The sequence below is a fragment of the Cydia strobilella genome, chromosome 26 (assembly GCF_947568885.1).
Source record: "Cydia strobilella chromosome 26, ilCydStro3.1, whole genome shotgun sequence".
In the NCBI taxonomy this organism is placed as follows: domain Eukaryota; kingdom Metazoa; phylum Arthropoda; class Insecta; order Lepidoptera; family Tortricidae; genus Cydia; species Cydia strobilella.
In genome coordinates this window covers 3,982,663-3,995,853 of record NC_086066.1, presented here as the reverse complement: position 1 = coordinate 3,995,853, position 13,191 = coordinate 3,982,663, and the positions used below count along the sequence as shown (strand labels likewise).

The following is a 13,191-nucleotide window of genomic DNA, read 5'->3' as shown; positions in this document are numbered from 1 at the left end:
AGAAGAAGAAGAAGAAGGGTCATTGATGAATGGTTTAGAATGCATAAGGGGCATTGCGACACTCATAAATAATGGGATAGGAAGTGGACGAGGTAAATACAAAGACATCATAAGATCATAACTAATTTATGTATTGTATTCAGTTAATATATAAAATACTACACAATTTCATACATCTAGCTGCTACACGTTTCAATCTTACGACTAATAGGCGACAAATCCTAATGATATTTATTAATTTGTTCACAAAATAACAAAGTTATTTATTGATGAAGAAAGATTCTTGCTACGAATTTGAAAGCAGATTTTTCCGTATGAGTGTCCCGTAACTCTGATAGTGAAAATTCCAGTATATATATAGGACATAATAATATAATAATAATAAATATTGTTGCATGATTCTTTCTTCTTTACAATTTCTTCAGTCCATGGGGCAGGGGAGGGGTCCACAAGGAGCTTGGAAAGCGGATGAGGGAGGCAACGGGGGACCTTCGCGCGGGCAGCTTTCTCGCGCAAAGGCTTGCTATCCCGATACAGCGCGGGAAAAGCTGCCTGCGTGATATAGGGTTATAGGTTTTTTTTAGGTAGGTTTAGTTTTAATCGTTTTTATTTTATAAGTAGTCATAATTTTGTTTTATACAATTAATGTAAATGTTATTTGTTATTTATCATCTTTTTAATAAAGCTTCATCTTTGTTAGATGAGCTAGTTGATAAAAGTCTATAGAACCATCAACTGTCTAACCAAATATTATCTGACAATGTTGCCGGGCGAAGTATTTAGCAAATGTCGCCAGTATAGCTTGCCCTGTCAATACCTAGAATTGTGTCAAATTCTTTTTTTTTTTCAATAGAATTTTATGCCCTGGATGCCAGCCCTTTAAGCCAAATCTCATAGAACACAACTAGAGAAAGGGGCAAGCTATGATGGCGCCATCTATGCAAACCTTTGACAGTTGCCAACCCCATTGACGCTACATAGTCTTAAAAAATATTAAAGTAAAATATTAAATACTTTCATTAGTATACAATCTAAATAAATTGTGATGATTCCGTTTGAGATTTGCAATTATGAGTAATTTAAATAATTCATAAATAAAACTATAGGTATGATATTAATATTTACAATACACCATTATACATGTATATTTAATTTCACACTCAGCACTCATATAATTAAATAGAATTGTGATAAAATAGCAAATAATAAAGCTTTCGAAAATGCACAAAAAACGACCTGCATTCTTCCCTAAGATGTCAACACAATTAATCCTCATATACCTACATATCCTTGAATCTTCAAGCATCCATAGATTATGATAACAGCTTAGCATAATAGGGATAGCGTAGGTCGTATGCTATTAATTGTCACCATCGTGGTATAGTTTAAGGATTTAATAAAAGCATCTAGTGTCTCTATCGGTTTCATCACGATTTTCGGTAAAAGATAAATCCTAGCCGTTTTGTAAAGCTAACATTTCAGTTTTCAAAACACTTTTGCCGAGTTGCGGGCTCAGTGTCTCCTGCATGTTTCACGGTTATATGTCATTATTGTCATTTCTTTTTCGAATAAAGTGCAAATGACACTAGTAAAGATGGATTTTGAATTACTCAGAGCGTGAATTCAAACTCACTTAGCCCGACTACCAGGAAGAGTATCATTGTATATTGTATTTAAAAAAAGGTAATTTTACAATTTGGTGCTCTGACCAGGATATTTAAGTTCAAAGCCACTTTCTACCAATTAAGGCTTGTTTTACCTAGATCTAAGTGAAATCTAGTCTTCCATAGGGTCAAGACATTTCTGCCACGGCGCGGGCTCAGCCTCCCTGTGCCTCTGCCGTTTGGGCCACGGTTTTTTCATGTGCACGTGTTCGACGTGCGCGCGCTGCTCGCCGGCGGTGGTGAAGCATTTGCCGCATGTTTCGCACTTGAATGGTTTTAGACCGGTGTGGATCTGGGTACAAAAATATTTATAATATTTACTAGTGACTGTGAGCTTCATTTTGGTGACATATTCCCCTGCGTAGGTGTTTTGGTGACATATACAGAGTGTTTTGGTGAAATATACAGGATGTTTAAGTGTCGTATATATGGTGAATTCTGGCTGTTTCTGTAACATCAAATACTCACAAACATATGCCTCCGCCGGTTATTGAAGAAGGCAAAGTGCTTTCCACACAGGGGACACTCGTAGCTGGGTCGGGTGGCACTGTGGACCCTCATGTGGAACACCAGGTTCGTCTTCTGGGTGAAGCTCTTGTCACACCGGTCGCACTTGAAACGCTTCTCGCCGGTGTGCACCCACATGTGATCTTTTAGGAGGGCCATACTCTGAAAACATACAGGGTAGAATTTTATAAATTGGACAGTAACGGAAAAAAAGCTGCCATGCGAAGTGGCATTAGGAAATTTACGATGCCTATTGCATTAAAAAAATATTTGCAATAAAACTTTTAGTATTAGTACTTTGGCAATATACTTATCTATCCCATTTCTATCCAGGACCAAAAGTTTCAGGCCTTACAAGAATTTACCTAATAACTAAACAAACATGTGAAACAAATTTATCCAATGACTTACAGCTTTTTGTATCTATGAAACTACATAGGCCGAACAACTGAGTTTCATGGATTTTTTGTTTAGCTTTTATTCAATTAATTAAATTCATTTATTTCAGGTCAAAAAAAGCCCATATAGTTTAATTACAGGCAATAGAGAAAGTACATTTAATTACAGGCAAAGTTACAAACTAATAATTAAGTCCCAAAATAATATTAAGTCCCATAGATCTCGTTCGTGGGACTTAATACAAAATGCATGAAAAGTAAAAAACCCTGAAACCAGGTTATGGCGGGAAAGAACTATAACCTGGAAAATGCGTCCACACTGCTCGCACATACACGGTGTTTTCATCGCGGGGTACTTGGTTCGATTTTTGTCTGGATGCGCGCGCCGGAAGTGTTGGGCGTACAATCGCAAGTCACGTAGTTGGATGCCACACTGGAAAAAAAAGATGGGAGTTATTTTAGGTAAACGTCGCCCATAGATAAGTTAAATATATACCAAAGACTTACTGATTGGAGTGAAGTACAGACACAGGGCATGTCATATTAGAAAATACGGAAATCGTATCTCTCTCCGGGTCTCCTTTCAACTCTCCACACCACTCAACCGTTCTTCTCCGTGTTGATGTTTCGTGAGTCGCTTAAAGTTTCTTATAACAAGTGTGTCCTAGCCTCTCATGCCACAATACACGTGTCACACAAGGGCACAGTACCTGTTCGCAAGTGACGGGTCCGGCGGTGTCCTGTCTCTCTCCGTCGCGCGCGTGTATGACGGGTCTCCTTTCAACTCTCCGCACCACTCAACCGTTCTTCTCCGTGTTGATGTTTCATGAGTCGCTTAAAGTTTCTTATAACAAGTGTGTCCTAGCCTCTCATGCCACAATACACGTGTCACACAAGGGCACAGTACCTGTTCGCAAGTGACGGGTCCGGCGGTGTCCTGTCTCTCTCCGTCGCGCGCGTGTATGACGGGTCTCCTTTCAACTCTCCGCACCACTCAACCGTTCTTCTCCGTGTTGATGTTTCATGAGTCGCTTAAAGTTTCTTATAACAAGTGTGTCCTAGCCTCTCATGCCACAATACACGTGTCACACAAGGGCACAGTACCTGTTCGCAAGTGACGGGTCCGGCGGTGTCCTGTCTCTCTCCGTCGCGCGCGTGTATGACGGGTCTCCTTTCAACTCTCCGCACCACTCAACCGTTCTTCTCCGTGTTGATGTTTCATGAGTCGCTTAAAGTTTCTTATAACAAGTGTGTCCTAGCCTCTCATGCCACAATACACGTGTCACACAAGGGCACAGTACCTGTTCGCAAGTGACGGGTCCGGCGGTGTCCTGTCTCTCTCCGTCGCGCGCGTGTATGACGGGTCTCCTTTCAACTCTCCACACCACTCAACCGTTCTTCTCCGTGTTGATGTTTCGTGAGTTGCTTAAAGTTTCTTATAACAAGTGTGTCCTAGCCTCTCATGCCACAATACACGTGTCACACAAGGGCACAGTACCTGTTCGCAAGTGACGGGTCCGGCGGTGTCCTGTCTCTCTCCGTCGCGCGCGTGTATGACGGGTCTCCTTTCAACTCTCCGCACCATTCGACCGTTCTTCTCCGCGTTGATGCTTTGTGAGTCGTTCCGGATGCGATTGCTGTAAGATTACAAGTGTGGATTAATGTACCGTTCGCATCGAAGGCCGGTGAAAGATTTAACCCCCAAACGCAAAAAAGAGGGGTGTTATACGTTTGACGCCAATGTCTGTCTGTGGCATCGTAGCTCTCAAAGGGATGGACCGATTTTAAGTGAAAGCGAGTTTCGCTTGCGGTGATTTTTAGCTATGTTTGATAAATCGATCCAGCAGTTTGAAGGGCATTTTTATTTATTTATGCCAAAAATGTCTTATATCATTTTGGAAAAGAGCTTGTCTTTTCCAAAATGATATAAGACATTTTTGGCATAAATAAATAAAAATAAATAAATAAAAAGCTTTTATTTCAGACATTTACAAATATTGCGTACAAAATTAAATACTACTTAAAAACTAATTGACAATTTGACACTGTAAAGGGGTGCCAGTCATGTTAAAAATAAATCTAAATCTAGTTCAGTCATTTTCTGTTCTGATCCATGTAAACAGAAACCCAGCGCTTAAACACCGGACTCCTTATATCGTCAGAAACAGCCACAAGTATTTTGTTGTCGGAACAGTGCAGTCTCCTCCAGAACGAGGCAACGCGGGATCTAATTCCGTCCGCGAACATGCCCGACGCGCTGCAGCACCGCGGCAGCCGCATAAGAGCTCGTAACGCGTCATTGTACTGAACTCTTATTCTGGTTACATATACATATCTGGTTACGCATACAATGGTTTAAATTCTTGTTATTAGAGTAGGGGTTTTTTTTTTTTTTAATTTAATAGTTATATACGGTGTTCCTCTAGTTTCCATACGACGTCAGAAAGAGAGAAGGTGGATGGACCTTATGTGTGGAAACTTACGGGTCGCTATCGCTGCTATGCCGCGACGATAACTTGAGATGTCTTGCGTGGGCGTCTTCTGACACGAAACGTACTTCGCACGTCTCACAGTATGGGCCTTCTAAATCCACCTGCAATGTAAATAGATTTTCGTAGCACTTTATTGTATACTATACAGGTTAAAATACAAGTTACACATTTTGAGGTACAAACTTACAAAGGCGAACTTATCTCTATAAGGGATCTCATTCAGCTAACCTTTGAGTAGATGATTACTTTTTTACAATGTGGTGCCGTGACCAGGATGTTACATAACATTTTGTTTCATAAAGAAAGTTGAGTCTATAAAAATTGTATTCGTATTTCATGGCACTGAATTAATTTTACAAGGACGCCAAGCATTTAACATGGTATTATAAAAGATTTAATGTATAACATGTGAAAAAATCGAGTTTGACAGTTGAAGAAATAGCGCTGTGCACTGAAGGTGACCTTTTGACAGTCTAGCGTCACCCCACACTAGCGTCTCTCGAGCGTTGGCGTCTAGTCAACTCTATGGCTGCTGCTCGTCGTAACGTTGGCGCAACTGAGCAGCGACGCCATTTTTTACGACGCTGACTAGACGGCGACGCTCAAAAGACGCTAGTGTGCTCTCATTATGTAAACAAACCGACCGTCTTGTCCTGCAGCCGGTGTTTCTTCTTCTTGTGAACATCGATGCCCTTTTTGCTGACGAAGGTGTACCCGCACAGCTCGCACACGAAGTCCGACACGTGCTTTATTCTTATGTGGCCCATGTATGTAGTCAGTTTACTGGAATAAATACAAATTATGAATTTAATCGTACCGCGCTCGAGAAGAAAAATACAAGGTGTTTTATTCAAATAGGTCGTAAGGGAGAAAATCTGAAACTAAATACTACTTTAAACTATCGTGAGACATACTAACTTAGCTTAGCTTAAAAATACGTGAGTGAAACCGCTAAGTTAACTAAATACTACGAGACCGATTTTAAAGAAAAATACTCACTCGAATTCGCTTGGACAGTGCGGGCACTGGTACTTGGTGCCCGCGTGCCACTTTTCATGCTCTCGGGCGACGCCCCTAGAAACAAAACGAGTAAAATATGACGCTAGGCTCTGTGTAATAGGGGATATTACTGCAATGTTCAGCCACCAGAGTGCAGCCCTAGCCTTTTTAGTAAACCATAAAGTATTATTGAAAGTCAAGTCAAGTCAGGTAACCAGAGGGCTGGCCAGTATTTTGCTCAAAGGATAAAGCATTGCCATTCAACGTGGCAATGCGGCCAGTCTTCTGGGCACACTGCCCATTGGCAGTGACTTGGGGGACGTTTAACGTTTCAGGATTTTCCTCAGGGTATCCTACTAGAACATAGTAATCAACTTTATGTCGTCTACGCAAGACTTAAAGTCGAACTTTACGAGCATGAGAAGTGAAAATGTATGTTTATGTATTACCTGTTCCTGGTGACGAACGGACAGCCCTTACAGCTGAACTTCTCCGTGTGTTGAGCTGTGAGGTGTTTTCGCAGCGCCCGCGCGCTCTTCAACCGACTCTTGCATATGAAACACTCGTACGCTCCGGATTGCTGAAATGACAACAATTAGATTGTAAGCTAATGTGGCTTTCCATCAGAGAAAGGAATAAGGACCATTCTATCAGAATTTCAGATGGAATGGTTCTTATTGCACTTGAGCATAAGGACCCTTCTGTGCTGGAAAGTTCTGCTAAATATTGGAACTGTAAATTAACAGTTATCGAAAAAAATATTCGTTTTATTATTTGCTCATTTTGTAATGTAAAGCTATATTTATACATTATCTAACTTCCAGATTTTTTTATTAATTTAGATTGACTTGTGTTGCTGTGTTGTGTGATATGTGTTGTATTTTGAGAGTACTGAGCCTCACTCAAATGTAACACACCTCACTCAAACATGTCATACCTCACAGTGCCTCACTTCACCATAATGGGGCACGAGATGTCCCTGTGCCTTACTCAAACATGATATATCTCACTGTTCCTTAATCACAAGTGCCTCATTCAAACATATAGTTAGTGCTCTCTCGTCATTTCTGTATCTCTGCTATTTGCTCAGTCTTGTGATGGTGAAGAAATTCGTTGAGGTCGTCTGTGACTTACTTCAATGTGCCTCAACTCATTCAAATCTGAGGCACCTCACTCAAATGTGAGGCACCTCACTCAAATATGAGGCACCTCACTCAAATGTGAGGCACCTCACTTAAATATGAGACACTTAACTCAAATGTGAGGCACCTCGCTCAAATGTGAGGCACCTCGCTCAAATATGAGGCACCTCAATGTGCCTTACTTAAAAATGTGACTTACCTCACTATGCCTTACGACGTGCGCATCATATCTATCCCGTACAAGGAACCCTCTATAACACACGCCACACTTGTACGGCGCGCTCTTGTAGTTGGTGCTCTCCTGCCGTTTTTGTATCTCTGCAATTTGCTCGTCATAGCCGAGTGTCGTGATGGTGAAGAGGGATTCGTCGAGGCCGTCGGTGGTCTTGCGGCGTTTTACGTCAGAGTTTTTGTATCTGTGGAGAGTTTAGTATCAAAATGGGGCATTTTCTATGAAAAGGGACCTTACTGTCGATGGCGCTTACGCCGCACAGCGTCGCGTGGCATTGTATTTATTCCGGAGCATCGTTTATAATGGCGTAAGCGCCATCGACAATAAGGTCCCTTTTTATAGAAAATACCACAAATAGCTATTCGGTATCAGTAATCGCTTACCATCAGGCGATACGTTTGCTCGTTTGCCTCCATAAAAAAACATTAGTCTGGCAACAATTTGTCAGTAAAATAACCTTATTATGATAAACCCTCGAAAGAATTAAACAGGTAAGAACCATCTTGACAAACAATAATTTTTATTTAAAAAACTTCATGGGTTCGGGAGTTACGATGCTAGAGACAAACACCGATATATAGAACACACTTTCAACTTACAACACCCCTCTTTTTCGTCATTTCTGAAGGTAACTAAATTTCTCAAACTCGCCCTCATTAGTCATTCTCATTACTGACAAAATTATTGGTTTATCAGACTATTGTCTTTATACGTTTTATATTATTAGAAACTAGATAAAAACTTATTCCATGGTTGTTCCCGTGCAGTTGGCAATAAAAATTGTTGGGTCACTATACTTTTTTGTGTTACTCATTTACCAAAACTTCTAATTATTTACATAAAATAAGATATTGGGAAGACATTACATACTTATCATATAGGTGCTCTAGAGTTTGTCTAAGTTAACTCTGCACTAGAACTCAGCATATTTTTAAAACAGTAAATGCTTACTTATCCATAGTAGTCTCTGGATTATCTTCCTCCTCTTTCTTTCTCACTACCTTCTCCTTCTTCTTCACTTTAACCTTCTTAACTTTCCGCTTCTTCTTTACATACACTTCACTCAACACTTTATCGTCACTATCTTCATTCACTTCGTTACCTTCAACATAACTTGCATCATTATTACATCCATTATCATTAGCATCATTAAAATTATCATCATAATTATCGAATTCTTGATAAAATAATTCCGTATTATTCTTTTCATCTTTTATTAGTTCTACTTCAGCTATAGGCGGTACTTTTTCTTCGATATCTTCAGTGTCTTTGATTTCTGATTTGACGATGATTTCGTCATCAATTATGTGTATGTGGAAATCGTTAGGATCATAGTATTTGTATGTCAGGTGAGTTCTTAGTTGGTTTTGGCGGCGGTTTATTGACCGGATGTCGCGTATTGTGATCTGAAAAGACAATAATGAAAACTGTATGAAAATTATCCAACTATTTATTAACCCACTAGTCTAAACGTTGTATACCCGTTGCCCACGCGTCCGCCGCGAGGGTGGGTGGGTGGCGAGGAGATAATATAAATGAGGATGTTTGGTCATCAGTCATCGACACTCATCGATCACGCAGATTACATTTTGATGAAACTCGGCACTTATATAAGATACTTTACATCCCGGTAGAGGGTTACAATTAGTCTTTGATTTAGTGTCAAATATAATTTTATCAGCCATTTGCCTCCAGCGGATCCTTAGCTATTTTGGACACGTGGCCAGACAGGAGCCGGACAACCTTGAAGAGCATTATGGTTGGCATGGTGGATGGAGGACGGGGTAGTGGACATCAACCAACCCGATGGGTGGACACTGTAAAGAAGGCCTGCCAGGGATCTACACAGGCGCCTATTATTAGGACGGCGGAAAATCGTGCAAAATGGAGAGCCTTGATGCACAAAATAACGACCTCATGTGGTCGCGACCCTCAGCCAGTAGGTACCGAGGAAGGAGAAGAATATAATACAATCCTGTTTGATGAGTCTTACATTTTTACTGAAACATCGTTCCAATTTCTATCTATGCATTTGATCTATCTGCTTACTCACATATGGACTGGCGTGAGGCAGGCCGGTGAGCAGGTCATGTGTTCTAAGAACTTTGCTTCTAAACCTGGCAGCTGTTAGCAGTCGATGGCCGCACTCCCAGCAGAGACGTTGAGGCAATTTGTCTTCCTCACTCATCTGTAAACATATGTTTTGCGTGAATATATTGCTAAAGTGTGGTCATTGAACACAAATAATTCCTGTATCAAAGATTTCGAAAAGAAAAGATAGGCCCTTCCATATCATTTCCACTTAAACTTCTACGTATAAACAAAACAACGCCATCTATTGTATATTGCGTAACGTAGCCGACGCCATAGACAAATATTGAAGTAGACTGCACTTTCGCCTACAAGAAAGTGAGACCTTTGTCCGTTTCTTTCTCTAGGGTGACGATTAAGTGACAAAATAAATAATAACAACTGCACTGACAAACATTATCTTTAGACAACCAGAGTTACCATGTTCGGACCTACTCTGGGTAAATGCTCAAAAGTATGGATTATAGAGGTCTTCCTTACCGTCATCCCACTGACTTCTGTGAAGGCCTGCTCCAGCTTATGATCCCGTATGTTGTACATCTTGCAGTCCGTTGCCAGGCATATCCTGCACACCTGCAAGTAGAAGATTGTATGTTAACGCATACACATTGTACAAGTCAAGGTACACTTTGCTTGCAGGGTTACCAGATGAAATTTTCCTGACAATTTGTCAGGCATGCGTTCATGTCAGAAATTTTAATGAATCTATAATTTTTAGTGTTCCGTGCAAAACTTTGTTTTGACAAACGGAACACTTATGGGATCACTTCGGCCTTGCAAATCAGTTAAATGCGTTTTTCTCAGAGACCATTTGACGTAGATACCTAAAATTTGAAACAGTTGTAACAATTACAATTACCACCACTAATATTGTAAATTAGTCAAAATCGCTTATTTCTTATTTTACTATAATGTACCGTTGTATTCGCCTTCGCGCCGCGACGTCGTTATCGCTAGGGACCCCGTCACTGTCACTGATATAGGCGGTCAGGAAAAAATTGTACAAATCAGAATTTTTTTTCAGGTAATTCAAAATTTGTATCTGGTAAAGTCGACAACCATTGTGCCTATTATGCGTGAAAAAGAGGTAGCGCTGGTCTAACCGCCCTACTCCTCTGACGAAACCTAGCAAAGTGCAAAGTTGCTAACTGCCCTGTCTTCTTTAGTGTGCACGGAGTCCCTTGGTATTTGTTCTTTACGCCCGCGGGTACCATCGTAGGTTTTTACCTACGACGGTAATACTACCCACGACTGAGTAGTAGTTACCAGTTAACTGTTAAAGTTATCTTTTCACACTTCTATTTTTATAGTTTAAAGAACCCCTTTAAAGAATCACTTCGCCTTTGTGACTTATTGTATTCTGTGCAGTAACAAGTTAATACGTACATACACCTAGGCATGATTTCAATATACCTAGCAAATGTTACATGATGTCTGTATCCCATGAATTATATTGCGATAATAATGTCGAAATTAGGGAGGGCACATGAGATTAGACGGATCCCCACAGAACAAGCTGACTCGCGAGGAAATTGCTGGATAATGTCAAAAAAAAAGTAATCTTACCCTTAAAGCAGCTGGTGCATCCAGATCATTGGCCAAATCCTGGAATATGGAATGCAATAAATCATCATAACACAAAAATACTGCATGTTCAAGGAGACACAGTATGGGACTAGAGTAAACTTAAGATAAGTTGGTCTGCGACCTGCATTCCATTCTAGCTTCATTAAAATAAGGCAATTTTGATGAAAGAGTTATTTCATCAAAGATCAACTGATTACAAAATCCATATATTTTTTATGTTTTATTACCAGAGGGCGGAATTGCTCAAGGCAAAAATCAAAAGAGTTGGAACGTTGAATTTTATCGACTTTTTCAGCTATCGATAAGTTCAGTCACCTTTTACATTTATGACTTTAACATTAACCTCTTTGATTAGCTAGTTGACCACTTGACCTCTTTGATTAGATTAAAAGTAAATTGCATGGCAGTTAACTGTCATTTCTGCCACTAGTCTTTTTGCAACTAATTCACGTTTGTAAAAAATGGTTAATCCAAAAAGAAATACAATTAACAAATGATAAAGAAGTATCCTTGTTTTACTTACAACGAAAACAACTCAACAATATACTGCTCTGTAAGGTTCACCTAAAGCAACTAAAAAATATTGCGTTGAAACTCACATAACGAGTAAAACACATACAGTGAGTTTAAAGAGGTAAAGAATGATAATATAGATGTGATAATATTTCTTGTTTGTTGCACATGGAAAAAAAATCCACATTTCCGGAATTTTTTAAGGTGACTGAACTTATCAATAGCTGAAAAAGTCAATAAAATTCAACAGTCCAACTCTATTAACGTTTGATTTTTGCCATGAGCAATTCTGCCCTCTGTTTATTACATATAATTTTTTTAATTTGTTCTTAATTACTGGTGCAATAAAGAATATTTACGTACTACTAATTCTACAGAATACAAAAACATACAATTATGTGTCATTTGTATGGCAGACTAAATATCTAATTTGATTTGTTTTATTCGTTCAAAATAAATTATTATTGATTGATTGATTGATTATTATCTAAATGTTCCCTTAAACTTGAAATTTGATACAAACCTGAGCAGACACAGGCACAGCTCCATTCTTGATCTTTCGTAACCCACATCTGGTCTCATAAAAGTCATCATTCCGGAAGTGCTCCGAGCATATTGTGCTTCGCTCCTTCGGCTCCCAGTCTGACATGCCTAGCGCCTCCATCCAGGCACTCCGGAGATTTGGCTCTTTGGGAAACCTAGTGTTACATAATTCTATGTATAGCACCAAAAACAAAACAAAAATTCTAAACAAAGTGTAGGTAACAGTTAATTGAATGGTCCTGGTTATCCTGGTCAATTTAAGTCTACAGCGTAGGTACTCATTATAACAAGTTTGTCAGCTGTTTCATGTTGTTCTAAAATTATCATAACCTTTTAAGGATAAAATCAATTCTTTGGACAAAGGATCTGTTTTTAAGTGTAGTGTTAGATAATAATAAACCGTGACCTGACGCTTGTAAAATGTAAGGCAGCATTTCAACAAGAAATAGCAATAGCAAGTAGCAAGAGGAAGTAGGAAATTCATTAAAAAACATTAAAACAATGCTTAAGATGGCAAGCTTTTTGTCTGTTGATCCTGGAGCTCACAACTACAGGTATTTCATCAACTAAATCAAGTACATTATTCAAAAAGCTGTTAATAACATTATGTATACAAACAAACCAAATAAACTGTTATACATACAAGTGAAATGTAATCCCATGGCATTTGGTTGTTCGTTTCGTATCGTTGGAGCAGTTTTGTACACTGCACCGCATTTCTATGAGGTTTTTCACTTATAATATCTTATTTAAAACGCAAAGATCAAATTCATCGAGATCTTGTAGATAGAACACTTATAATTCAATTAGACATTTCTGCGTCAGCTTAAATCAATTGCAGTGGTTATTTTCTTTCTAAGGCATTTTCGTGACACGATATCGTTACGTTTAAATTAATGTTCTTGTAGAAATCTGAATTTATTTAGAATTTTTAACTAAATACACAAAACGTCAAAGATGGCCTTGACGCATTCGCCATTTTCTATTAGATTTTTTTTAACTTCAGCGTGAGGCTAGAGGCTA

The 13,191-nt window shown here is 39.3% G+C and overlaps 1 protein-coding gene across 1 annotated transcript; it reads right to left on the bottom strand.

The window, feature by feature from the left end:
* Positions 1-118: 118 nt before the first annotated feature.
* LOC134753342 (zinc finger protein 724-like) lies at positions 119-13,146 on the bottom strand. The gene is made up of 15 exons (XM_063689214.1): positions 12,812-13,146; positions 12,149-12,323; positions 11,092-11,130; positions 10,006-10,098; positions 9,488-9,622; positions 8,386-8,840; positions 7,402-7,618; positions 6,510-6,640; positions 6,061-6,135; positions 5,706-5,844; positions 5,053-5,162; positions 4,068-4,206; positions 2,871-3,002; positions 2,133-2,333; positions 119-1,956 (listed from the first exon to the last, which is right to left on the bottom strand). Exons 1-15 carry the CDS (start codon positions 12,883-12,885, stop codon positions 1,777-1,779), a joined length of 2,295 nt encoding a protein of 764 aa, XP_063545284.1. The 5' UTR covers positions 12,886-13,146; the 3' UTR covers positions 119-1,776.
* Between the last annotated feature and the right edge of the window lie 45 nt (positions 13,147-13,191).